The following is a 26704-nucleotide window of genomic DNA, read 5'->3' as shown; positions in this document are numbered from 1 at the left end:
TCTCCTGACACAAGTAGAGGGCATCCAGTGACGTGAAATAGGATAAAAACGTGAAACCAAAGGAAATTATCTTTCTCACAGCGTGGGACTAGACTGTGAAACCGCTTTCTACTTGAGATCGATCTTCGCCAGGCTGCAAGGATTGCGAATGCATAAGTGTAAGAGTATCCTGACAAGGTTCCTTGGGTGAATTTGATATCTTTTATTAGACCAACCCAAATAGTTGGAGAATAGTTATTAAGCAAGCTTTCAGCTTCAAAAACCCTTTGTCAGGCTAAGGAAGTGTCAGCAGTTGGTGTGTGCTCTTCCTGGATGGGATGACAAGTAAAGAAGCCAGGGGCTGGGCTGGGGAGCCTGAGTTTTTTAACTTGGCATTGGGGGCTTGCGTTGTCAAGCCGGTCTCGCCACTAGGGATTAGGAAGGCAGCCTGCTTTGGCAGGCGGCGAGGAATTATTCCATAGCTGCCTCAAGGAAGGTAACATGGGCTCTTCCCAGCAGTGTTTGGTAGCGGACTTGATGGATATTGGATCAGATTCGTCCCGGTAATTTCTTTGTTTCTATGACTTGTTCTATTGACTAAACTTCCAGTTGATCGATGTCCTTCTCAGGACCTTTAGTTGTTTCAGTGGATGCCGTTGTCTTCATTTAAAGGCCCTACATGCTAAAAAGTGAGTTATGAGGTTTGTCTTTGATTACAGATGGGTTTTTTTTTAATGCTAGGCAAACATCATTTACCCTCCTACATGGTTGAGCATCCCAACCATTTGAGCAATTAGTACTGATGGGTTGGGTCTCAACTCTGTTCTCTGCATTTCTGTGCGCTGTTGGATCTGGCTTTCCTCCCAAGAAACTTAGCCGTCAGTGCCCTGGATCATGAGCATGAATAAGAGCGGACAGACAACCTCAGTGAGGATAGCAGGCACTCTTTTCGTTTGTTTCCCTCCATCTTTATCTGGCTTGAGAATTATCCAGTGGCTCTCAGAAGAGCAAATTGAGGCAACTAATTATTGAAGATAGAGTAGCCCATATTTTCTAAGATCCCCACAGCAATGCTGAATCAGAAGACAAAATAGCCAAGTTGAGCCTTTTCTGAGTATGCCCATGGGGCAAGGGGCAGACAGAACAATTGCCCCAAACTAAGTTAGCCTAGAAGGGTATAGATCTAGTGTACCAATCGTGGCAAGCTATGCCTTAAACCAAAACGTGGAGATATTTTGGTTTGATATTTTGGTTAACTAACATCAAAGTTGAAGTGGTCTAACTCTACTTTGTAGATAAAGCTGCTTGTTCTCCATAGATGTAAACAGGTGAATTAGAAACCAAGCATGTTCCCCCAAATGATGAGTCAGTTCTTCCCAGTGGAAAGAACCCAATTTCTTCATGTTGTAATGGTCCAAATGATCCTGCTAACTGCAACTTGCCTTCATTTTTTTTGAGCAGGTAAATAATCTTTGTCTCCTATGCAGTAATAGCACACAATGTTTGAATCTGTTAATCAAGTTTGGAAGTAAAATGTTTGAAAATGGTTACTTCTACTACATGAAATGACTGAATTTGAGTTGTGGATGCACTTCTCTGAACCTCTGAGGATGACAGCCAGTTTATTGAAAAGTAGCAGGCATTGATCTGAAAATGTTTGTTCTAGGGATTATCTGATATGGACATATTTAAGTTTCCCACTGACAGAACAGTCATTTCAATATGTTCACTTGGCGCAGCCTTGCAAGGTTGCTGTTCACGGTTTCCTATAATGCTCTGTTGAGCCACTATATTTGGGGGCATCCTTTGGATTGAACTTTTAAAAGTTGTGAGCGGACAAATAGCTTGAGGTATGAACAGGAGTCCTGCTATCCTAGAAACTGGAACTTTGCTTTGTATCAGCAATCTGAAATACCCTTTCTGGGTTTGTAGTTCTGAGAGGGAATCTAATTAAATTGCAGCGACCTATATTTGTGTGTGTGGGAAAGGGTGAGTGTGGGGGGGAGAAACGGGGGTTGTTTTGTGTTGTTTCCGTGGTACATTCTTTTGTGTAACTTTAAGGCTTTGCACTATGCAGTATTTTTGGCTGAAGAAGTCCAGCCACTGCAGTCTTATTGGATCCACAAGTCTAGGAACAGACAGGCAGTCATGACCAAGATGAAGAAAGCCTGCATTGTAAGAAATTGGTTAGACTGCAGTGGTCAAGTAGCACTGTTGTACTACTAGTAGGAGCTTGCATGCCGTATAGGCTTGGTAGAGCTAACCAAAAGCCTCCAAAGAAAATACTGGTTATGGGCAAAAGTAGTGCTACAGTTCCTCTCCTATCCTTGTAGTAGGCACAGCAATATGACTGTTCCCTGGTGAACTGCAGTGGTCGTGATTGAACATGCTGAGAAATCCAACCGTTCCTTAGGAAGATGCTTGTATTGTTTAGTACTACAAATAGTATTACAGCTTTGCTTTTACGTTCTTTCTGAAAGATAGCACTTTGGTTAGCCTGGACTCCCATAACAGCATGACTAGGTATCCTTCAGTACTAAAGCGAAATGAATTGGTTGTTTTTATTTCATATTAAGTTGCCAATGTGGCTGTCCCTGGGTGGGGAAAAACAGAAACCTATTGATGTTGTGGCTTGACTGCACAATGGGTACTGCCTGTAGTACATCCATGGATGACTGGTGCTGCCTTAGTCAGGGGGAGCATGTGCCTCCCCCCCTTCGACCAGTCCTGCCAACCGGGGGGGAGGGGTTCGCTGCCCAGGGGGGTTTCCCTGCAGGAGATCGCCCTGCCTGGAGAGGCATGGGGGTGTCCCCTGGAGGCATGGGGGTGTCCCCTGCAGCCCATCGCTGCAGTTGCTTCCAGGAGCGGCTGCCCATCACTTAAGTGGTGAGCACACACCCCCTACACATCGCCACTGAGCATATCAGAGCAATTTTGCAGGAACAGCTGAGAATCTGAAACTGGTATTTGGTGTTCATGATTTCTCCTGTGTTTTATACATATAGAAAATCTGCTAAAAATCGAACACATTTGAGGCCTGACTGGAACTTTCTTTACAGTGGACCTACACCCATCCAGCTGGAGTTCAGAGGTGTTGCTGGAATGCAAAATGGCTGCAGCCAACAGGAAACTGAAATGAGACTCAAATGTCACTTTTAATTGAGACTCTTGATTTTGATGGGCTTTACCGCTCGGTGGTAAAACTTGCTGCGTTGTACTTGTTAGCAGTAGCTGGGAGCACTAGAGGCAGCATGTTCAGCTGTAAGATCAAACCACAGTGAGGTTATTTAAGGACACTGTGCCAGGATTAACTCTTGCTTTGCCTGCTTCTATTCCACAGTCACAACGCTTAAAGACTTTTTGCTTGAAGTTTTCTTTGTCTTGCAGTTGTGCTCACTCAGCCAAGAAATAAAATCTTCTATGAAGGGAAAAGGCCTTTTGAATTAAAATGTAGATCCTGCTATTGCTGTCTTTATAAAGATGAGCATCTCTGTTTTTAGATAGTGTGCGGATCTTGCAGATACAGGCTTTGTAAACATTTCTGTGAAATTCAGTGACGTGGAAGCAGCTGGTAACCTCTGGCTACTCCAATGCAGCTAGTTAATTGAATTTGGAATAGTTAGAAGAGCAAATAAAGACACCATGCTGTAATGCTTCAGAGCAATTCCCTGCAGCATTCCTTGCAGGTGACATACAAGAATCTATTTTAAACATTGTTTGATAATTTAGCAAGTGCCCTACTTAGTTCTCTGGCTAGGGAGTGGCTGATCCTGATGATATAATTGGATCTGGGCATATGATGGTAGACAACTTTGCAGTGATAGTTAGTGGTTAGTGTTAGTGGTGGGCGGTTCAGAAGTTGGGCGACTTGTCATACAATTGGTTTTTAAACTTCTATCCCTAGCTATGGCTGGAAGGGCTTCTCTGTTCAATGACTTCTTGCTATGCCCCTTCCTGTGAAAGCACTTGGTTAGGCACAGGTGTGGAGCAGAGAAACTTGCCTGGAGCATGGCGGTAGATCAGGTGTTTGTTACTTAAGAGCATGTTTTTACTTGTATGTCCACTTTTTAAAAAAAAATTGTTCTGTGCCATATAGTAAAAAAGCATGTGTAACTGATGGCTCCCATCCATGCAGCATGAGTTTGAGGAATGTTGTATTGTTAGCTGGAGCCAGAGATTTGGGGGCAGGAGGAGGACTTGTTACAGTTGTGCAGAATTTTTAACTTTCATGCAGTGTAGAAATCGGGGCTGTCCAACTTCTAAGTAGCTGGAGCTGCATGCCCTGTGGTCTGCACTAGCAGGGGTTGCCCCAGTGGGCATGCTATATGCCTTCCTCTGCTGCATTGCATAGCTGGATGCCCACCCTTCCCCCTCCTTCCCCCTCACCCATCCCCTATCCCACTGCACCACATATCTGGACGCCTATGCTCACCTTAAGCTTTTTGCCCATGGGTTCCCCCAGCACTGTGGGTTGCGCCAGGTGGCACCATCCCACTCCCTGGGTTAGGGAAGAGGAAGCCAGAGGAAGAAGGGCCCCAGAGAAACAGCAGCCAGAACAGTGATTGGGGAGGGGTGGATGTCCAGGGGTTGCAATTTACCCCTTTGTGCTGCCATTTGGAGAGCTCTGATCTAAATAACGACATTTCCCATGCTCCTGGAATAAAAACATTCAGGTCTCTTGCCTAAAAATCCAAGACATAATAGCAATTAAATTTCCTCCTATAGCAGCCCAAATAAGAGTTCACATGGAGGGTTTTTCGAATTTTTGGGAGGACTTGGCAGTTCTCTACTGTGCGTTAGAGAACCGAGTTTTTCATTGCTCTTAATGTCTGCACTGCCTGTATGTCTCACCAGGAAGCAATATAGTAAGGCAGGGGTCAGAAACCTATGGCACACGTGCCGAGGGTGGCGCGTGGCATGGTTTTTATTGGCATGCCGACTGCTTCCCGCCCCAAGGGGCGGGAAGAGTCGTGCCTAGATGGAGCAGCACGTGGCTGCCTGGGAACAGCCTTGCACTGCTGCTGACCCATGCTGCCGACCCCAGCCAGGTAAGAGCCCCTGGCTCCAACCCTAGCCTGGCACCACCACCAGCCCTGGGCTAGGGGCTGTTGGTGCCCTGATGGCCCCGGACCCAGCCCCGCGCTGTTGGCCACTGCAGATTCCAGCCCACTGCCAGCGCCAGGACGGAGCTGGGGCTGTGGACCTGCACGGGCCCTGGCTCCATCCTGGCACTGCAGACGGCCCCGGCCACGTGCTGCCGGCGGGCTTGGTCCCAGCTGCCACCACGGTGTGGCCGCCCACCCCAGCCTAGTGCTGCTGCTGGGCCAGGGCTGTCGGCAGCACTGGGATGAGGCCGGGGCCTGGGCCCATTCTGGCGCTGCTGGCGGGCCTAGCCACGTGCTGCCAGTACTGCTGCTACCGCCTGCCAAGCCCAGCCCAGTGCCGCTGCTGGGCTGGGGCCATCAGCAGCAAGGGGATGGGGCCAGGGCCGCGGACCTGCACTAGCCCTAGCCCCAGCCCCATCCCGGCACTGCCAGTGGCTGCAGGCCAAGCCCCAGCCAGCACCACTGCCTCCCCCTGCCTCAGTCCAGCACTGCTGCTGGGCTGGGGCTGTTGGCAGTGCTGGGGTGGGGACAGGGCCTGCACAGGTCCCAGCCTCATCCTGGCGCTGCTGATGGCCCCAGCACCAGCCACATGCTGCCAGCAGGCCCGGCCCCAGCCCTCACCACTGCTGCTGCTGGCCCCAGCCCAGTACTGCTGCCGGGCCGGAGCCATCAGCAGCATGGGGATGGAGATGGGGCTGTGGACCTGCCTGACCCCGGGCCCACGCTGCCTCTGGGCCCACGGCCCCATCCCAGCCCCAGCCCTGCTCGGGCCCAGGCCCGGGCCTTATCCCCATCCCAGTGCCACCAACAGCCTCAACCTGCTATGTGCTTCTGCTCCTGCTATGTGTGTCCTGCTTGTACTCCTTCGCCCCCATTTTAGTTTTCTGATATTCTGGCACTCTGGCACCTTTCAAAGTAGATATTGTGGTTTTTTCAGCACTCCAGCCAAAAAATGTTGCCTAGCCCTGTAGTAAGGTGTGTGGAAGTAATAATGTACTGGGCAAAAGCTGGTTATTTTTGTCTTAAAACGAGTGTAAAACATAGCATTTAACACGATGGAAGCACCAAGCAAAGCATTGGTATTAGAGGTGGACCAGTATATTGGTTGCATATCAAATCGGCACTTATAAAAGAAAAATTAACATTATTAGCAATCAGCTTTTTTTTTGGCTGGTACAGCTGATAATATCACTGATAACTGCTGCATTCGTGTGCACAGTTGTAACGTGCACGCAGCCAGGAATGCAACCCAGCAACTTTGAGAGCGGTATCTGGCCGGTAAGTCAGTGGGAAGGGGGGGGGGGGGGGGAATGGGACACGACGACAGATTGGGGCCCCCATGGTGAGGGAGGGAGTGGGTCAGGGGCTGGGGCAGGTGCTGCTCAGTCAGGGTGGTGAATGGGACCCTGGGAGTGGGGCAGAGCTGCAGGCAGCTTGTCCAGAGTGGGGGGAACGACAGCCCCTGCCATTATATGCACCCCCAGGGGAGGCATGGGGGCATGTCTCCCAGATTTGTGTGCAGGGCAAGGGCAGGCTGTGGGCTCAGGCTAGGAGCTGTGACAGCTGGGCTGGGGTGTGCGCTGAGTGGGTGGGGGTGGAGCAGGTGGTGGCAGTGTTTGGGAGGGGGGCTACAGGGTGGCTACAGGGAATTTTGGAGTGGCTATAGCCCACCCCACAGCCCCGCTCCCAGCACTGCCATCACCTTGCCCCCACCCGCCCTGAGCACAGCTCTGGCCTAGCCCCCCGATGGGAAGTGGCTGGCACAGCCCCTGGCCCTGAGCCTGCAGTGGGCAACCTGCCCTCACCCTGCACACAAATTCGGGGCACATGATCCTCATGCCTTCCCCAGGGGTGCATGCAGTGGCAGAGGTTGCTCCCCCATACTCCCTGGATGGGCCACCCATAGCTTGGTCCTGCTCCTACTGGGGTCGCATTCACCATCCTGGCTGGGCAACGCCTGCCCCACTCATTCCCTCACTGTGAGGGCCTCAATCTGCCCTCCTCTTTTTCCCCCCCCCGCTTCTCCCCACAGGCTTAACTGGCAGGGAGCTGCTCTCCCAAGACACCAGGCTGCATTCCTGTAAATCTGCTATTGGATCAGTATCGGCCGATTATGGCTCCTTAAAAATTGGCCATCGTTATCGGCCAAAAACTCTATCGGTGCACTCCCAATTGATATGTAGTGACTTTAGAGAGTTAATTGGTGTATGGTGTAGTATGGTACGTTGTGCTTGTGAAAGCAGTATAGATATGGCTAAGGTTCTTGGGCAAATCTCAGTTCCTCCATTTAAAACCAAGGCGAAAACTTAACCAAATTCTTACCCAGTTTCTGCTGCAGAGTGAATCCTAATCTCTGCAATACTTAGATTCAGGATTGCTTTCTTAGAGACTTCATTTATCACTGGAAACACTTTCATCAAATCACTGGAACATCCCAAAAGTACAGGGGCCAACCCACTGTGTGTACTGCTATTCAAAATCTGTCTGCCTCTCTACTTTGACTGCATGTGGAAGGAAGTGACTTAAGAGCAAAGTGGCTTTTTGACGAGTTCCTATGAAACCCAGAACTGGAAATCTTGCAGAACAGCACCAGCAGCAGTATTTTGCTCACAGTATTTTGACTCCTGTCAAACAGCATCCAACCAGTCGGCTTTCTGTGGTTTAATTTATATTTGTTGAAGGTACCAAAACTTGAAAGCCAAACTGCTGTTCTTTTGCCTGTTACATTGAGGCTGTGGACACATGTAACATTTGAAGTGCTCCAAAAAGGGAGTGTCTATACATTTATGCTGTCTTTAGTACCACAAAAATGTTATATTTGGTGTACCTGCAGTGGCAGAGGGGGCTGTATAGTGGCATCAGCCAAAGTAGCCCCCTGCCATGCTCTGATGCCCCAGTAGCTGATGCAGCCCCTTCTCTCACCACAAGCAGTTAGAAGCTGCCATATACTATGTAGCGATACAAATGAATGTGTGTCTATAACCTATTCCAGTCATAGTTGAAGTGTTGTACTGAGATTTGAACCGTTTGTGTCATTCTGTAGCCTCCATAGCAATCAGCCTTTTTTGGAATAAAAGAGCATAGATGAATTTGGCTATTAACCACTAACACTATTTAGCAATATTTGCATGGTAACGTAGTGAGGCACATCTGGTTAGTTGCAACAGCTTCTTGTCCTGCATTATGAAAATACTATTCAGATATCAGATGTCATAAAAACGTATTTGTCTGGGCTCTTGAAGCAGCTGTGATAAACAATGGAAAGTTGTTTAGTTGCACAAAAGTAAACTAGCAAAAACCTTTACATTGGTTTGCATTGCTTCAAAAGGAATAGATTTTACCTTGAGGCTTGATCCTGCTATTTGATGAGACCTGTGTGTCCTGTCTGAGCATGAAAGCTATTCCAAAATAAAGTAGGATTTGAATTTAAACAGAAACATGCACTTTTAATTAACTCCTGTAAACAAACTGCATGTCTTGGAAAACTAACAGCTACGCTTGCTTTGAGTTAACACTTGTGGAAATGCACCTTTTTTAAAATGAATAAGCTTCCTTCATCTTGTCATTTGGCATTCAAATAGGACTTAGATGACTTAGCCCTTTAATTTTTATTCAGAATATCTTTCTTATAAGGACCAGGAAAAAAAGTAGTTGCATTTCTTTATCAAATTGGCCTTATGCTCCTGTCTTGCATTTAAGCAAAGAGCTGCCAAACCAGCGTAGTTCTTCTGGGCAAATAAACTCTCCATCCACTCCAGCTTTCAAGTGGGTATGACTCGACTAAGTAGGCACTAATGTGGGTACATTCTTGTAAAAGCATAATTTGAAGGACTTGATGAAGCAATGTCAAGCAATCTTAACATGCCTCCTGGTCTTCAAACTCCTTTCTTTCTGAATAGAAGTTTCTTAAACCCTGCCATCCACATACTTTATGCAGCCTGTGAAGGGAGACAGGATAGAGAGAAAGTGAGGAACCGTTAATTGTAATGATTCACCTGCAATGGAAGCAAACTTGCTATAAGATAGAGGAAGATGGAATTGTAGGAAAGTAGGGTTAGAAGGGACCTTACAAAGTCATTTAGTCCAGGCCCCTGCTCAAGGCATGATCAGGCCTGACTAAACTATCTCAATCAAATGTCTGTCCAACCTGCTCTTGAAATTTCCAAGGATGGAAATTCCAGTTTTTCTAGGTAGCTTGTTCAAGTATTTGACCATCCTCCTTGTCAGGAAGCTCTTCCTAATCTCCAACCTAAATTTTTCCATGTTGCAGGCTCAGGCTATTGCTCCTAGTCCTGTTCTATACAGCTGCAGAGAGAAGCCCATTTCTATCTTCTCTGTAATAGCTCTTCAGGTATTTGAAGATTGTTGTCAAATCCCCCTCTGTCTTCTCTTCTGCAGACTAAATAACTCTAGTTCTTTTAGGTTTTCCTCATAAGTCTTTCTTCCCAGGTCCATAATTATTTTTGTTGCTCTGCACTGGATTCTTTCCAATCTGTCCACATCCTTCTTGAAGTGTGGGGCCCAAAACTGGACACAGTACTCTAGGTGAGGCCTTACCACTGTGGAATAGAGCAGAATTATTTCCCTTGATCTGCAAGTGACACTGCTATTACTTGATGTAAACTAGTAAATCTTGATGGATGTGATTTGCCCCTTGACAGGTGCCCTGCCCCCTGGTTGCCATCTTGGGACCAGAAATCACGGTCCCTCCCCTTACCCCCGGAAGTACTCCTTTTAGGAAGAGGGGTTTGCCATCTTCGAACTAGAAAAAAACCAAATCATACACTAAAAATCAAACATCTATTGTAACATATATTTTAAAAATATTTTAGTACTCATTTATGTGCATTTGCATAGTGTATATAGAGGAGAGAGAGAAATTGTTGCTGCTGCGTGCGCTCTTTTCCCCCCCCTGCCCCCCCGGTGCTCTTTACTGGAAGCAGCAGTGCATTTCTTTGACATGACTCCGCAGCATCTATATAGATCAGGTGCTTCAGCATGGCTTTTTGGTGCTTTTAGCTAAAGCTGATTCAATCAGCTATGAGATAAAAGCGCCAAAAAAGCCCAACTGAAGCGCCTGATCTATACATATGTTGGGCATGCTGGGTCCACGTAACATGATGCCTCTTCTGGGCATGTGCTGGACTGGGCGCAGGAGCATATGGAATTTACAGTGCAGGGTTTTTTGGTTTTTTGTAATGTCTGCAAGCAACCTTAGAGCGTATTTAGTTTCTTTAATGTGCTGCTATTACTAACCATCTGCAAAGTGTTTTCTCGTCTCCCATTCCTGTTTCCACTCCTGTGTGATTTGTTGACCTCAGCAGACCTGAAGGATCTTAACTTCATGCTCTTCTTAACAGTTCTGTGCTCTGCAGATGGATCAGGAAATGTTTAGAAACACAGGTGAGCTTAGAGCTCTCCTCCCTCTTGTTTCTGGTATTATCTATCCCTCCCTCCCCTGTTGAAAATACTGCTGGCCTCAGAATCACACCTGCTCCTCTGGCATTCCAGTACATTCATTAACCGGCGCAGCAGTGTGCTACTGAATACGATTTAGTTTCGCTTGGCTGCTCCTGCTAGAACCATTAGACAGATGCTATGTGCACTAGTAAAGTAGAACTGAAAAGACATAAATTATGCCCTTAAACTTGCATAGTAAATATCAAAGGCCCCTTGACCCCAGCCCACAACGAATGCTATTAAAAAGTACTCGTGCAACAATAGATTTAATGATGGTGCAAATAAATATAACAAGTGACTAACTACAATATGACTACAGGTCCGACACTGGGCTAGTGACCACCAGCCTTGTTAAGAAGAACTTAACTCTAAAAATAACCAGTGTAGCAATTTCCAGGCAATCACAAGTTGGAGGCCAAGAATGTGCAAGGAATGTTCATCTAGAAATAAAAACTGGAATACCACTTGGATGACACTAAGAGCCATCAGCTGAAGAAAAATTGTTTTTAGGGCTTGGTTTGACAGTATTTTGTAATGACTTTTAATTGAAAGTCACAAAATGGCAAGTACCACTAAGGGTGTCTTTTACGTCAAAGTTGCGTGCTTTCAGTACAGAAGAAAGGTTGCGATCATCTTTATTCTGGCATTTTATTTACTGTCTGAAACCCTATACTGGGGGGGGGGGGTGAGGGAGGGGATATTTGTACTTTGCAGCTGTTAGGCAAAAAGCATCTGACACATGCCTCTAAGAAAGTTACAAAAGCAGTACAAAGCTCAAATTCTTTCGATTTTGATCTCATCAAAAATCTAACAGAAGGAAGTACTAACTAATCTCCATGTTTAAATGTGGTCTGATTTGCTGTATTAATCTTTAAAATGTTTTTAACCTTAAATAAATGCTAAATAAGGTATCTGTTTTGCCGTGTAGACTGTGGAAACTCTGTTGACAACCTTAAACATTTTGATTTTGTCCCCACTAGAAGGAGGTTAGATCTGGAGATCAAGGTAAATACCTGGAAAATGCTTGTCTAGGTGATGCTTGAGAATGCTTGGTCCAGGTGAATTGAACCAGGCATATTCCATTTTTTAGTGAAGTTCAGCATCTTCAATCTTTTGACAGTGGCAGAAGGTTCAGGGAAACAAACTGCGTATTTGATTACATAGCACTGGAGTTTCACTTCTGAAAATCAGTGTTGAGGTCAAAGTTTAATTGGGAGTATCATTGGCTTTGCAAAGCCTACAGGCTAGTGCATGGTTGCTCGAGGCCTGTACTCGTATTTTGTAGTCCAGATCTTTCCCTGTTCCAGAGACCTTGACATGGCCTGGTGTGAAGGGGGCAGCTGAAAAGTTTTTAGTAAAGGTGTTTTTTTGGGAGTTCTTGCTCCCAGGGCCTAAACAATGTTTGGGAGCTCAGAAATAAATCTGAGGGTGCCAGAAGGGGGGGAAATCTCTTATCGCTTCTTCCTCTTCAGTCTTGGCCTCCTAGAGATCCTCTGGCTTGCAGTAGTAAGGTGTCTTTGAGTAACAGGAGGGGATGGAAGGGAAACCGTAGTATGTTAACTTAAACACTGCAGATTTGACATGCTCTTGAACTTACTTGATTTGACATACTCTTGCTCTTATCAAGACCCTGCATCACAGACAGACTTGGAGAAGATCTAGCAGTTTCAATCATACAGACCTGTACTAGGAAAATTGTTGCTGAGAAAGGTAGTAAGAGAAGAACTTACTAAATCTGAATGATTGGCCTGTGCTTCAAAGGGGCCACTTTGCAGCTCAGCTGGAGCACTACTGCAGTCCTTTGCAGCTGTTTGTGGCTGTGGCTACCTCTGGTTATTTCGCAGAACCTCACCTTTGGAAGGAGGTAAGGACCCCAACTGTGGGAAGTATCTGGGTTCTAGTGTGCTTTCGTGCAGGGCTGAGCTGCTGTTCACCTTGCCGCTTAGTTCTTATCCCTCCCACAAAAGCTGTGTCCAAAGCCCTAAGGCATTTGGGATGTACAAGGACCATATATGGCCTTGGCAAACCTCTGAAGGCTGGTGTTCTCTCTTAATGAAATTCAGTTCTCACCTGGTTGGTATGCTTCATAGTTGTGCAAGAGCATGATTACATCTGACTAAAGTTCGTAGGAGTGACTACTACAAGTCTTTTGTCTCAGTATATCAAGTGAAGTTTTTCACTGCAGACCTTGTAAGGAGGGAAGTTCATCACATTTTTCTTCCTCCTGATATTGCGTTACAACTGTTATAAGGAAACTGATTCAAACTTGAGGGTGTTTGTATCTTTGATAAGGAGTAGAGCTGTGGGGAAATGTTGCCCCCCACATGTGCACACATTCCCAAGACTGTCGCCCCCCATCTGGGAAAGGCAAAGGGGAAGTTGCTACTGAACTCTTCTGTGATCAGTTGGAAGGAGCCTGGCAGCATGCAGGCATTCACTACATGCAGGCCCCAACTATCAACCTGGATGATATTTCTCCTGGAGTGAGGAATTGAACAAACACTTGTACACACCTAATTTCTATGGGGAGAGCAGCAATTCTCCCAGTAGAAATGTCAGGCATGTACATGGCCCTAGTCGGTCCTACATGGTACATGTAACAATGTAATATTTTTCTCAGTAGCCTAATGGGAGTTGTTAACAGTACAGTTACATAGCATTGAAGCCCTTCTGCACCTTGTGGAGAATCTCGTGGCGCTTCCAAAATGCCATCCTATGATTGCCCTCGCTATTCGCTGGTTCAGCATTCATGGTTTCAGATATTCACGAATGCTGAACCCTCATTTTAAATACACTCTGCGCTCTTGCCACTGCTGCCGCCACTCCTGCCACCGCCGCCATGCTCCCGCCATCACCAGCACAGCCAAACGCCATCCTATGATTTCCCTTTGTCATTTATGGGTTTGGCATTCACAGTTTCAAATACTTGTGAATGCCAAACCCATATCTTAAATATACTTAAGGGAGCTCCTCTGGAGCTCTGCGCTTGCTGCCACTGTGCTCCCACTGTTGCCAGCGCAGCCATGCCCTGCCCCCCCAGCTGCCGGGGCACTGCCTTCATAAACACAGACAGCATTCATGAACACAGTGCCTTATTCGCGGATTTCGCCGTTCGCGGGGGATACGAGAACGTATCCCTTGCGAATGGCGAGGGTCTCCTGTACTAGCTAGGGAACAAGGGTTTAACTAATGCAGGGTTGTGTTCTACCTAACCACGTGCTCCGAGATGATCCCTCATCACTTCCCTTGTTGAAGAGTTGGTGTCTTCAGTTATAAAATATTATTCTTCAGACTGGAGTAGAGAAATCATTGGTTAAATGTACACTCATACAGCAAACTAGCTATGTGAGTCATGATTTAATTGTCTGAAGTGCAATCAGTTGTGCTGAAATGGCTTTATGGATGACTTTATGGAATATAATTCAGTTTCTGTAAGGTACAGTGCTTAGTCTGCTGCTTAGCATCCTGGGGTGCCTTGATCCTTTCAAGGGTGATGCACAAGATTAGCATTGTTGTTAGGTATGCAGACATGGTTCATGTGATAAACCCAGAGATTTCCAAAAGGAATCCCTTGTATTAAACCCATTCTGACCTGTTGTCATCTTCATGAGTTCTTTGCAACAGAAGAATTGCCCTTTTTTTCTGTTGTAAAAAAACGAGTGAAAGGTAAGAGCTGGCATCTTCAGAGGGGGGTTCCTTGGGTCTAAAAAAGTAGGCAACCTCTTTAACTCCTAAGCCAGTGGTACTCAAAAGTAGATGCTAACAACTGCAAATAGGTGTTCCATGCTTAAATGTTAAATTTTTTGAAATCCATCCACAGTTCTATCATAGTGGAGATTTGTAGCTATTCTCATAGATATACCTCTACCGGTTTGAAATTGAACGGAGTAGCAGGAATAGTCCAATTCATATTCTTCTTCTTCCTGAAGGGTAGCTGTTTTACTTTGTCTCCCTTTTTTTTTAGGCAATAGTCTGAGTTAGCCTGAGGAAGGGTACCGTGATCCTTGGAAAGTATAGGTGTACCAATACATCGGTCTGATATCAGATTGGTACCAATATGAAGAAAACTGGCTGTATCAGATATTGGCTCAATAGGGCTGATAATTTGGCTGATAAATGCCCGTGCTGTGCGCAGTTGCAGTGCAAGACTCGGGCAGCGAGGAGCACAGCTGGCAGCATGGAGAGCTGCCTCCAGCTGGTAACTCTGGTGTAGTGGAAGGGGAGGGAAAAGTGGGGGGGGCAAATGAGTACACCCTGTGGTGAGGGAGGGGGCAAGTGCTGCCCAGGTGGAGGGTAGGGCTGGAGCGACAGCTTATGGGGGGAAGGGGAAGCGGCTCCCACTGCTTCTTGCAGTGTGGGAGGGCACAGGGCAGGGGTGTACCCCCCCAGATGTGCATGGGGCTGCAGCCAGGGCTTTTCTTGGTGGGGGCTGGGTTTGGAGCGGGCACCAGTGGTGCTGGGAGGATGCTGCATCCACCCCACGTTTCGCAGCGGCTCCACTGCCAGCTGTCTGGGGCAGCCCCGGTTCAATGCCCTGCTTCCACCCACAAGCCGGGGCTGCGCTGGGCAGCTGACAGCAACGGCACTGGGAGCAGAGCAGCGGCGAAATTTGGGGTGGATGCAGCATCCTTCCAGCATCATTAGTGCCTGCTCTGAGCCCAGGCCCTGCTGAGAAGAGCCCTGCACAGCCCTGGCTGCAGCCCAACCTGCCATGTGCAGGTCCGGCTGCACTCCCCCCTCCCCTGTGCCTTCCTGGGGTGCAAGCAGCAGCAAGAGCCACCTCCCGCCGCGCGTGCCCCCTCCTCCGCCATGAGCCGCAGCTTCGCGCTTCCCCCCAACCCTGCCTGGGCAGTGCCTGCCCTGTCCCTGCCCCCTCCCTCACCATGGGTGGGGGGGGTGTTGTGCCCTCCCCCCTTCCCTTCCACCACACCGGACTTACCAGCTGGAGGCAGCTGTATTGGAAATCAGATTGGTATTGGCCAATATGCCTCCTTAAATATCGGCTGTTGGTATTGGCCCCGAAAATCTCTATCAGTACACTCCTACTGAAAAGTAGGCCTGTGTCAGTAGGGAAGTATTTGATTTGGATTTGACCGATTTGGAGGACAGCGATTTGATTTGGAAATTTGGATCAGTGTCCTGAATTAATTCAGCTGAATCGGCTTTGGAAGATTTGGTGCTGATTTGAAGAAATTCGGTGATTCAGTTCTGCCGAGGAGAGGCAGGTACAACCGGGCAGCTGCAGGTTCTCCCACGGCTCCTCTGGCTGTGCCTGCCTCCTTCCAGGCAGGCAGAGCTGCGGGAGAAGCCCCCATGGCTGCCCTGCCCGGCCCCACTCCTCGCCCAGCCCCAACCTAGTCCTAGCACTTAAAAAAAAAAAAGCCCTGCACTCGCTGGCTGCAGAAGCGGTGATTGGGGCCTCTGGGCACTTGTGGCAGAGCCCCACTGCGCAGCAGGGATTGCCCCACCTCACTTGGCACCTGCGCAACAGCTGCCTCATGGCATGGGTGCAGTGTGGCTTGGTCAGGCACTGAGCATTGCCTGGGAGCTGGGGCAGCTCCACCTGTCAGCTGTAGCCTGACACCACTCAGCCTCAGCAGCCCCAGCACCCTGCTGAGCCACGTTGCACCCACGCGATGCGACAGTTGCTGAGTGTGTGCCAAGTGGAGTGGGTTGCCCCACGCTGCATGGGGGGGCAAGTGTCAGGAGGCAGGGCCAGGCAGTGGATGGGCCCAGGCAGAGCAGCCATGGGGGCTTCTCCCGCTGCTCCTTGGCTGTGCCTGCCTCTGCCCTTGTGGGGGGAGCCGCGGGGCCTATGCCCTGCTGCTGCTTGCCCGGCCGGTGTGGGAAGGGCATGATGCAGGCACGGTTCGCTCCAGGTGGCAGCAGGGCATAGTCCCCGCTCCCAATGCTGCTGCACCCACATCAGTGCTGGGAGTGGGGGCTCTGCCCTGCTACAGCTTGCCAGCTGGCACAGGAAGAGGGTGCAGCAATGCTAGGAGTGAGGGCTGTGCCCTGCTGCTGCTTGTCCCCTTATGTCTGGAGTGAGCTGCGCCTGGTAAGTATTGGCCAAATCAGCCATTGGTATTGGCCCAAAATATTTCTATTGGTGCACCCCTGATGATACAGGCAGTCCTCAACTTACAACGTTTTGAGCTACATTTATAAATTGACATCCTGTTTCAACTTTATGACGTCAGTTTCGACTTTACAACACTTGATCCAATGCAACGCCATGCCAGCAAACAAGTTCGCTGCATTGCCCATCTCCCTGGAGAACATCTCTCCAAACTTCCTTGGACACTTTCTTTAAGGAAGCAGGCAAGACTCCAGAAAACCCTACAGCCAAGACTCTTGAGAAGACTCCAGCCAAGAACCCTTCAAAAAGTCCAACCAAGAGCTCTTCAAAAAGTCCAGCAAAATCACCTCAAAGAAGTCCTTCCAAATCAATATGATTGCTATTTACAATATAAATACATTAATGTAGCTGTATTACTCATCTATAATTGATGGAGTACAAAATTTTGGGGTATTTTTGGTGAAAATAGGGTATCGGGCCTTGGTTCAGGAACCAATCCCCCATTTATAACATTGTTTCTTATGAGAAAATTGGTTCTGAGTTACAGCGTTTCAACTTAAAACAGTTTTCAGGAACCAATTGTGTCATAAGTCTGAGGACTGCCTGTAATTACAGGAATTTAAGAGTTACTAATTGGGGTTCATGCATTAAGTGTCCTTCCAGTCCCGCAAAGTATTCCTAGTACCTCATTGGTACTGTCTTTGTTGGTTGGACCAGTGACATTCTCACTGGAGTTTATCTGAGAGACCTAGGAGAACTCAATAGAAGTACAGAAACAGAGCTTTTGTCTCTGTTCGTTAACAAGACTCAGTATCCTAATCCTAGGAAGAATGCAGTCTAAACACCTGGAGAAAATCTTGTCAGTAAAGAGTCCAAGCTAACTCTGTAAAGCAGTAATATTCTTGGAGCCTCAAGCCTTCCTTAACAGGGACTGAAGCCTTTGAAAAAAGGGTGCCAGATGTAATGACCTAGGAGCCACTTATGAGAGTCATGTCTGTGTGTAAATATATTGTGGTCCATGGTGGCACGCAAGTACAAAACTGTATAATTTGCCTGTGGAGCATTAGGAGGACTTGCCAGGGGTTTTTTTTGTTCTTGAGAGCACTGAGCAGTAGTCTGCTGTTGCTGGGCTTGTCCCACTTTGCAAGGCTTTGGGAGAACTTGGGGAATACGTTCAAAGAACCAAATGTGTTGTTTCCCTTTCCCTTTGCAGTTCTTAGGGAACGGAGAGTAGTACTGCAGCATCTCCTAGTCCTGGAGAAAATTTTAACCTAACTATTTTGTACATGGTATTTCTTTACTAAATGGTCATACTAACAGTACAGAATGTTGTGAGCAAAATTTTTAGTTGGGGTGGGGGGGAAGGGGGAGGTCTGGTGTGTTTTTAACACAAAACTGAATGTTCTTTCTGTCCTCCCACTTTTGTAAAAGCTCTTTTGGCTGGAAAAATAGCCAAATCTTGTTACAGATCCCTTTTATCTGATCAGTGTCATTTATGACTTCCTACACTTGAATAATTCTCGGTTCTAAAACCGCTTGTGTTTTTATCAGCCTACACTTTGGTGGCAAGGAGCCTGGAAACATGAATCTTGAATGACTTCAAGAGTACTACTTCAGCATGCTACTTGGTAAAGCAGTAGAGTGGTCTGCTTTATATGGCATTGGACATTTCAAGTGCTGTCTCCAAATATATGGTGTAACCTAGGAAGTACTGCATTTGGGCAACTGATCTGAAACCTCTTCAAAATTCTCAGATGTACCCAATTCAGTTCTGCCTTTATTTGAGGAGGACACCAGCAGTGTGTGTGATCACTTTTAAGTGGTTACCCAAGTACTCTTGTATACAGAGATCATGACATGCAAAATCTCTGAGCTCTTGATCTGTAACTTGACTTGAAATGCACTTGAGATACGACTCTCTCCTAAAGGTAGTCTCTGTATGTCAAAGCTTGGCTTGTGCAAACTGCAGTGACTTACTGGAAGTAATGAGTATGGCTGAATTTGTACATAGGAAGCTTATGGAGGCTACAGTTGTTCATCTCTAGGAAGGTCATGCAGTGGCATACCATTTTGGAGCTGATATTCTTACACACCCATTCCCCCCTAGTTGTCTATAGCCTCTCTCTTTCTACCACTATCAGAACCTACTTTCTTAATCATTGGGTTTTTTATGAGATATCTGCCTGTCAAGTATTGGTTGACAATGTGTGTAGATGAGCTACAAGGTAAAGGGGATGGGAACTTGCTACGTTAACTACTCTTGGCAGCCCTCTTGGCGTGAAAGCTAAGATACTGCAATTTACTTTTCACCTGCTGTGGGGAAACTGTGTACAAATGAACAGTTACTAAAGAGCAGCTGGTGGGCAGAAAATCCCTGTGCCCTTTACCTTGCAGTGTGTTGTTCAATGATGTAACACAAGCTTTCAGCTTCTGGTTCAAAAGGGTACCTGCCAGCTTCTTTCACAATCTTTCCCATGCCGTGTGTTTAATGGGGCACGTGGTAAACGTGGTCTAGTGCAAGAGCCCCATGGACTGTGGAGTACCATCAGCAGGGTGAAAAACTTGGGCTGTACCTTATTTGTCTTCTGAAGGTAAATTTGAGAGAACCTATAGAAGCTGGCACTTACACAGCAAAAGTAAAATTGTAGTATGGCCTATCCGCTGTCCTGGGATAGACAAAATTTTGAGGGTTTAACTCCCTCCCCCATCCCCACGTCAACTGATTCTTTTGCAAGACTTAAATGATTCATAAGGTTAGTGTCACTAAATTTGTTAAATTCTTGAATCTTCTATAATTGCTTTCACTGTTGGGTGCTAATGCATGTGATATACACAGTTAATCAGCTTTGCCCTGATGTCAAAGCTTTAGTTTCCAGTCCAGTTAGTTTTTGACTGTTGGTTGGAGGAGTTCCTGCAAAACCAACAAAAGTTACAAAGGAGCACAAAAGGCCTAATTATAGTCCCAGAAATAGCAAACAGCCCCTTAACTGTCTTGTAGGATTATGTTATGTTGTATTGGTAAATACTGCAGAACACAGGATTTGCTGCAGTAGAAATGGTGTTAACTTCCATGGCACTACTAAATAAATGTCTTGTTCCCCATGCTTAATAAAACTGTTTAGGCAAGGGTGCATAATGTCTTTGTTTCCACCTTCATGTAGTCTGCAACCAGATGCCCAGCTTGCTCAAATACTGCCTCTTATAGCACATGGCATCACTCAAATATGACCTTTGTGACGCTGCATTAATAGAGTTGAGGGAGTAGGAGCGGCTGTGCCTATTGCAGGAGGCTTTTATCAAGTCACTGTACAGGTGTTCTTTTTCAGTTATATGGTTTTTTAACCGCTCAGAAAGGTACTTTATTGTGATTCATGGTTAATAGGGAAAACTTTGATATTTCAAGAATCCTGCCTCATGAGCCATGATGAATAGGGCTGATAGATATCCCCTCCCCTTGCAGTCAGATGGTTTAACTATGTTCATTGCAACTGTTTCAGTAGCTGTAAATGAATTGGGCAAAACTTGGACTTCAATTTGTTAGAGCAGTAGGGGTGAAATCAGAAAATCTTCAGTCAGCAAAGGCCAGAGTCATGGTGTGAATGCTCTAAAACTTAGAGTAACTCAACGTAAGGGAGATAATAGCAGCATAGCAAATAACCGTGGCCTCAGAGTTTTGGAGTAGCGTTCTCTGCCGGTTACAAATACAGTCTCCTGAATACTTGACTCCTTTGGCAGCTTTACAGAGCACAAGGAGTGACAGAGCTAGACACGGCTTGTACAGCACACCACATGGCTAACTATAGCAACTAACAGTTCAGCCTTTTTTGGCACACTTATTGTCATGTGTACCCAACCATGTTACTCTGTACAGCAGATCGGCTTCCCAATTTTTGTGTAAGCAGCTAGCAGAGCAGGATGACTAGCTCTTCATTCAGTAAGATGTAGACAGGATGCCCTTCCTCAGATGCTGCTTTGTATTCTTGTCCTCGTAGTGCTTTTATCTTCCTGCGAAGGTACTATGGCATAGCAGCCTTTACCCTTTTTTTTAGACTGTTGCGGCCCAAGTACTGTTGAGTTAGGTTGGGTTATAGGCAGGGATCCTGGTTTTCTCTGATTTAAGAGAGAACCCCAATTTCCAGTTGGAAAAAAAAGAGGAACACCATATCCACAGTTTTTTGTGCTGTAAATGAAATGCCACTAATATAGATATAGTGGTGTTTCATTTTAATCACAGAAAGTGGATTTGGATTTACTTTTTTTTTTTTTAACTGAAACTTGGGAATTTTTTAAATTTTTTTTTTGATCAGAGAAAACCAGGATCCCCAGTGATAGGGAAGCATATAAGCACAATGTCATAAAAATTGCTGTGGTGATGCAACCAGAGCTAACTTGTAACAGCTTTTTTTAGCCCTCTTAAGCCATAAGTAAGTTGTAATGTAGACGGCCCTAGTCTTTCACTGTTCTGAGAGGTCTTAGTAGTTCACATTTATAGCATGACTTCAAGATGGCTGAATTAGACAGGCACCTTTTCCAGCAGCTAGCTAAGAGTGTAATCTTGCACATCTGTAAGAACTCGTTTAACTCCTGAGGCTTTCAAACCTTTGATAAATCCCAGTGCAAATGGTAGGACGTTCTCAAGCAGGGATTCTGGAATGCAAGTTCCCATTAGAATCCAGACTTGGCTTTCAGAGCAATTTGTTTTTTATCCCTTTGTGATAAATGGAGGGTTAAACTCTATTTAGTGGAGAGGTATTAAGAGAGCTTTACATTTTTCATACAGTGACCCTATTCCTTAAACTGTCTGGCTATGCTAAATCAGTCTAGCTCAATAATATAATGTTCAGTCACCATTTTGTACTCTGCAAGTAATGGAAATTCTGAGTCCTGGGTGAACAACCTGACCTCAATCCTGACATTACAGTGATTTTTTTTCTTCTAGTTTATAAGTGTTGCTGGTATACTTATTCCCTTCCCTATTTATGTAAATATTTTAGCATTTTCTTAATGTTTGTCTTTATAACTAAATGAAAAAGTATGACTTGGGGAGTTCTGGATCATAATACATGTTAGTCTGCAGCAGTTGGAAAGACACAACAGTAAACTGGAGTGGGGAGTTTGGTTGCCAAAGAAATTCAGAATCCCCATTGAATGTTACTGTCTGGTTTTCCCACTTTCAGTGAACAGGTAACTGAAATACTTCTAGCAGAGGGCCATTTTCCAAGTATGGCCAGGATATATGTGAGCTTGTACAAAGCTTTTGATGCCTGTCAAAAGAGTAAGAGTATGAAGCGAAACCACAATTTATAGACTAGATGTATATTGTGCCATTTAACTGAAGACTTTTTTTATTTGCTTTTTTTCTAGGAAAATCTTCCTTGACTATTCAGTTTGTGGAAGGCCAGTTTGTTGATTCATATGATCCAACCATTGAAAACAGTAAGTAATTTTAAACTGCTTTCCAGGGAATTCTCTGAATGAAAACTCATCCTTTTTTGTATAATCTTAAAAGGGATTTCATGCAAATTGTTCATCCCTGTGAAGAATTTCATTAATCCCAATAACATTAAAGCTCACAACTTCAATGTGAACAAGAGTTATCCTATGAAGTCTTCACATAGTAGATAATATTGCAGTTTGTAATTGCAAAGAGGACAAAATTTACATTGGGCAGGAAAGCTATTCAATATGAGAACTTAAAGTATATCCTAGTGGTTGTCTCATATATACAAATGTTGTTCATATAAATTATCTTAGTATTAACAATAAGACCATCAGTCTAATACAGATAAACTATCCAGGGACTTTTATATTTTAAATAAAGGTATGCAAACTCTGTGAAAAAGCTTCCAGAAAACTTAAATCTCTCAATTGAATAAGTATCAAGTAACTTTGCACTTATTACTTCCTCTACAGGAGCCCATCTAATTCTAAGAAAAATATTTAGTTAAATTGCAGGTAGTAATAGCTTAATTATTTTTCAGATTCAAGTAATAACATTTCCAGCAGTTTCATTGATGCTTACCAGAACTATCTGTTGTAGCTCTTCAAATCCATCCTTGTATTTCTGTTCTATTACAACATTAAGTGAATCCATAATTTCATAGTTGGTAGGTTCGGAAGGGACCTGAGCAGATCATCAAGTCCGACCCCCTGCCATGGCAGGAAAAAGTACTGGGGTTAAACGACTCCAGCAAGGTGTTCATCTAACTTCCTCTTAAAGACCCCAAGGTTAGGAGCCAGCACCACTTCGCTTGGAAGTTGGTTCCAGGTCCTAGCTGCCCTGACAGTGACGTAGCATCTCCTGATGTCTAGTCTGAATCTACCCCCTGCCAGCTTGTGACTGTTATTTCTAGTCACTCTTGGTAGTGCTCGGGGGAACAGGGACTTCCCTCAATGCCTGCTGGTCTCCCCTGACTAGTTTGTAAACGGCCACTAGATTCCCCCCCTCACCCTTCTCTTGTGGAGGCTGAACAGGTTCAGGTCCCGTAGCCTCTCCTTGTAGGGCCTGCCCTGCTGCTCCCTGATCATGTGAGTGGCCTCCTCTGGACCCTCTCAATGCTGTCCATAACCCTCCTGTAGTGCGGCGCCCAGAACTGGACGCAGTACTCTAACTGCGGCCTGACCAATGCTGCATAGAGGGGGAGGATCACCTCCTTGGACCTGCTTGAGATGCATCTGTGGATGCATGACAAGGTGTGGTTGGCCTTCCTGACCGCGTCCCCACACTGTCGGCCCATGTTCATTTTGGCATCAATAATGACTCCAAGATCTTTTTCTGCCTCTGCACTGACAAGAAGGGAGTTCCCCAGCCTGTAGGTATGCTGCTGGTTCTTCCTCCCCAGGTGCAGCACCTTGCACTTGTCAGTGTTGAAACCCATCCTGTTCTCATCTGCCCACCCCTGTAACCTGTCTAGGTCCAACTGCAGCCTGTTCTTCCCTTCTAGCGTGCTTGTATCCCCCCCACATCTTAGTGTCGTCAGCAAATTTGAATAGGGTGCTTTTTACACCCTCGTCCAAGTCGCTGATGAAGATGTTGAACAGTGCGGGTCCGAGGACCGAGCCCTGGGGGACCCCACTGCCCACATCCCTCCAGGCTGAAAATGACTCATTCCACCACCACTCTCTGGGTGCGGCCCTCCAGCCAGTTAGCGACCCATTTGACTATGTAGGTGTCGACGCCACAGTCCCCTAGCTTTTTAATGAGAATGGGGTGAGACAGTGTTGAAGGCCTTCCTGAAGTCCAGAAAGACTATGTCCACTGCTACCCCTGCATCTAAGGATTTTGTGCCCTGGTCATAGAAGGCCACCAGGTTGGTCTGACAGGCCCTGCCTCTAATGAACCTATGTTGGTTGCCCCTAAGCATAACCTCCAAAATCCAAAACACCCTGAACGTTTTATATACTACATGCATAGTATTAAGAATTTAAGATTATTTAAAGATGCAAGCACAAAAATAGCAGTTTGTTTCCTATTGGTTAGAATGAGTATTTTGATAAACTGCAGATAAAGGAAGAATCAAAGATACTATATCACGTTTATAGTCTCTTAGATCTTTAGATCAATCTGGGGAGACCTCACTGAGTTTCTTTCCTTTAGTTTTGGTTCAAGCAGATTCATTATATGTCTTGACCAGGCTTGATCAGGCAATGCGAGAGGCAAGACTGTCAGCTGACATGTGGCTTTGCTGATAGCAGACAGTGACCACTACCAGTGCCCTCAAGGCCCCAGACAGTATTTCCATTTTTCTCTCATAAAGCTAAGAGCTTTGAGTAGGACACTTCTGTGCGATTCCTAGAGTCAGACAAGTCACTTGCCCCTGTGTTGGGGAGGATTTCCCCTATTTGCATCTCTTGTATAAACATTGGTGAATTTAAACTAAGGTTTTTGATCAGGCTGTGATTCTCACTTAGGGTGCCATGGCACCCTGGGATGACTTGAGATCCTCTCAAAGGCGCCACAGGGTACTGAACCATGTTATCATGTTTGTACACCTAAGTGCTTCACATGATAAAGCCAGAGTTTTCATATGCGAATCCACCGTGTTTAAAAACATTCTGCCCCGTTGTGGTCTTTTTTGAGTTCTTTGCAGCAGTAGAATTGCTCTGTTATCTTTCTGTAGTGAAAAGACAAGGGGAAGTGAAAAGCTGGCATTTTTAAGGGGGGCCTCAATTCTAAAAAGGTTTAGAACCACCTGGACTAGTATCTGAAATTTTTGTCCTAAGTTTTGATTTTCTTGGACCGTTTGTACTTGTATAACTGTCTGGGTTTTGCAAATTTGTCTACTCTTTCAGTATTCTTTTCACTTTTTCTGTTTGCAAAATCCTTCTGTAACATTTAACTACATGAGGGGTGGGAAATTAATTCAGCTAAAGGGTCACTTAATGAGTTTTGGGGGGCCTGTTGAGTGGGCAGGCAGCAGCATCAGCTGTGGGCGCAGCCAGCAGGTTCGGGAGCCCTGACGCAGAACCTCCCAGCTGTGTTGCAGCTGACGCTGCCACCTGTCCGGTGCGGGAGAAGCTCCTCCCTGGGTCCTCAGCTGTTGCTGCTAGGTTGGGCAGGAGTTTTCACTGCACCAGGAGGACAGCAATGTTAGCGCACAGCTGATGCTGTTGCCTGCCCACTGCAGTGGAAGCCTCACTCGGGTCCACAGCTGATGCCGCAGTGTCAAGGGCTGATGCTGCTGGGTGGAAGCAGTCCTGCCCACCGGGCTCTACGTGGTGGCCAGAGTTGCCACCTGCCTGTGGGCCAGATCCAGTGAGTTGGCGGCCTCCTACCCACAGGCTGGATTGGATCTTTTGGGATGAATCTGGCTCGCAGGATGTATTTTGCCTGTCTCTGAACTACATATTTGTAGTACTGTCCAGGAGCACAAGACACTGGGAAATGTAAAAACAGTTCTGTGCGTGTGTTATCATGCATCTCCCCTCACATGCCCCTTCCTCCCTTTGCTCCATCTTCGTTCTAGCAGAACCTATGACATAATTTCAGGTCTGCAGTAAACAATATTATCTAAGAGAATAAGTGGGCTAGGTTCCTCCTTCACTACTAAAACTTCAAAACCTTTGACCAGGATTTCTACTGTCATGTCACACAGATGGAAAATGCAAGCCAACAAAGGGGAATGTTGCTGGATGTGGTTTTATTGGTCCCTAAAGATTTAGTTACATTCATTTCTTTACTCTCTTATCACATATGTTAAATGCAGTGCACTGTTCTTGAACTGCCAGGGCTTCAGCATAAGTCAGCCCTACTAGATCATGAAACTTGCTAGGCCTTCCTGCCAAAGCCATGTAGCTTATCACTTGTTTTTATTCATACTTTTAAATCGTTTAACTGCTAAATTGTCAGTCACTTGTGACAGCTTGTTAACTGTGTTAGTAAAAGCCTCTACATTAAGCTCACACCCCACGTTCTAATTCACCCCCACTAGTTTGTTTTTTAATGTAAAACCGTTCCTTTTAGTTCATGAAAGGAAGACTTCCATTGATGCATAGGAAGTTGCAAACCTTATCAAAGGTCTTGTTAACTCAAGGATTCGGGCTGTAGCTGTATTGGTCTACAGGCAGTAGGAATCAGAACTCATGGCAGAGATATCTTTTATTAGACCAACTAGATATTGCTCAAAGCTGCCTCAATACAAGAGAAATCCCTTGTCCAGGAGAACATTCCATCACCCCATGCTCCTGTGAAATATGAAATATCATAACAAGAAGGAAACATAATTCAACATGCTGCTCAACACTAGAGGTGCACCAATGCATCGTTCTGCTATCAGATCGGCACAGATATAAAGAAAATTGGGTATATCAGAAATAGACTTTTTTTGCCTGATGTGGATGAAAATGTGGCCGATTAAATGTCCCGTGCATGTGCGCAGCTGCAGTGTATGCAGGGTCAGGAGTGTGGCCCGGCAGCTTGGAGAGCTGTGTCCAGATGATAAGTCTGCTATAGGGGAAGGGACGTGGCAGTGGGGCAGATCAAAGCGCCCGCAGTGAGGGAGGGAATGGGGCTGGGGCAGGCTCTGCCCAGATGGGGCGGGCCAGGGTGCAGGATGGAGCCGCGGGTTGTCGGGTGGGGGGG

General features: G+C 46.1%; 1 protein-coding gene across 2 annotated transcripts in view; it reads left to right on the top strand.

Annotated features, from left to right (window-relative positions):
- Nucleotides 1-643: 643 nt before the first annotated feature.
- The window catches only part of RHEB (Ras homolog, mTORC1 binding), a 61090-nt gene continuing 35029 nt past the window's right edge, over nt 644-26704 (top strand). The window contains exons 1-2 of one of the 2 annotated variants that reach the window (XM_025200450.1): nt 644-668; nt 21988-22059. In XM_025200450.1, coding sequence (XP_025056235.1) covers nt 659-668; nt 21988-22059 — 82 coding nt within the window. In that variant the 5' untranslated portion in view covers nt 644-658. Of the gene's footprint in view, nt 669-20572; nt 20637-21987; nt 22060-26704 lie in introns of those variants that run through there. The other variant, XM_025200449.1, reaches the window with a different exon arrangement.

Source organism: Alligator sinensis, unplaced genomic scaffold (genome assembly GCF_000455745.1).
Source record: "Alligator sinensis unplaced genomic scaffold, ASM45574v1 scaffold599_1, whole genome shotgun sequence".
NCBI classification, from domain to species: Eukaryota; Metazoa; Chordata; order Crocodylia; family Alligatoridae; genus Alligator; species Alligator sinensis.
Note: the sequence above shows the minus strand (reverse complement) of the source record. Positions and strands in the feature narration are given on the sequence as shown.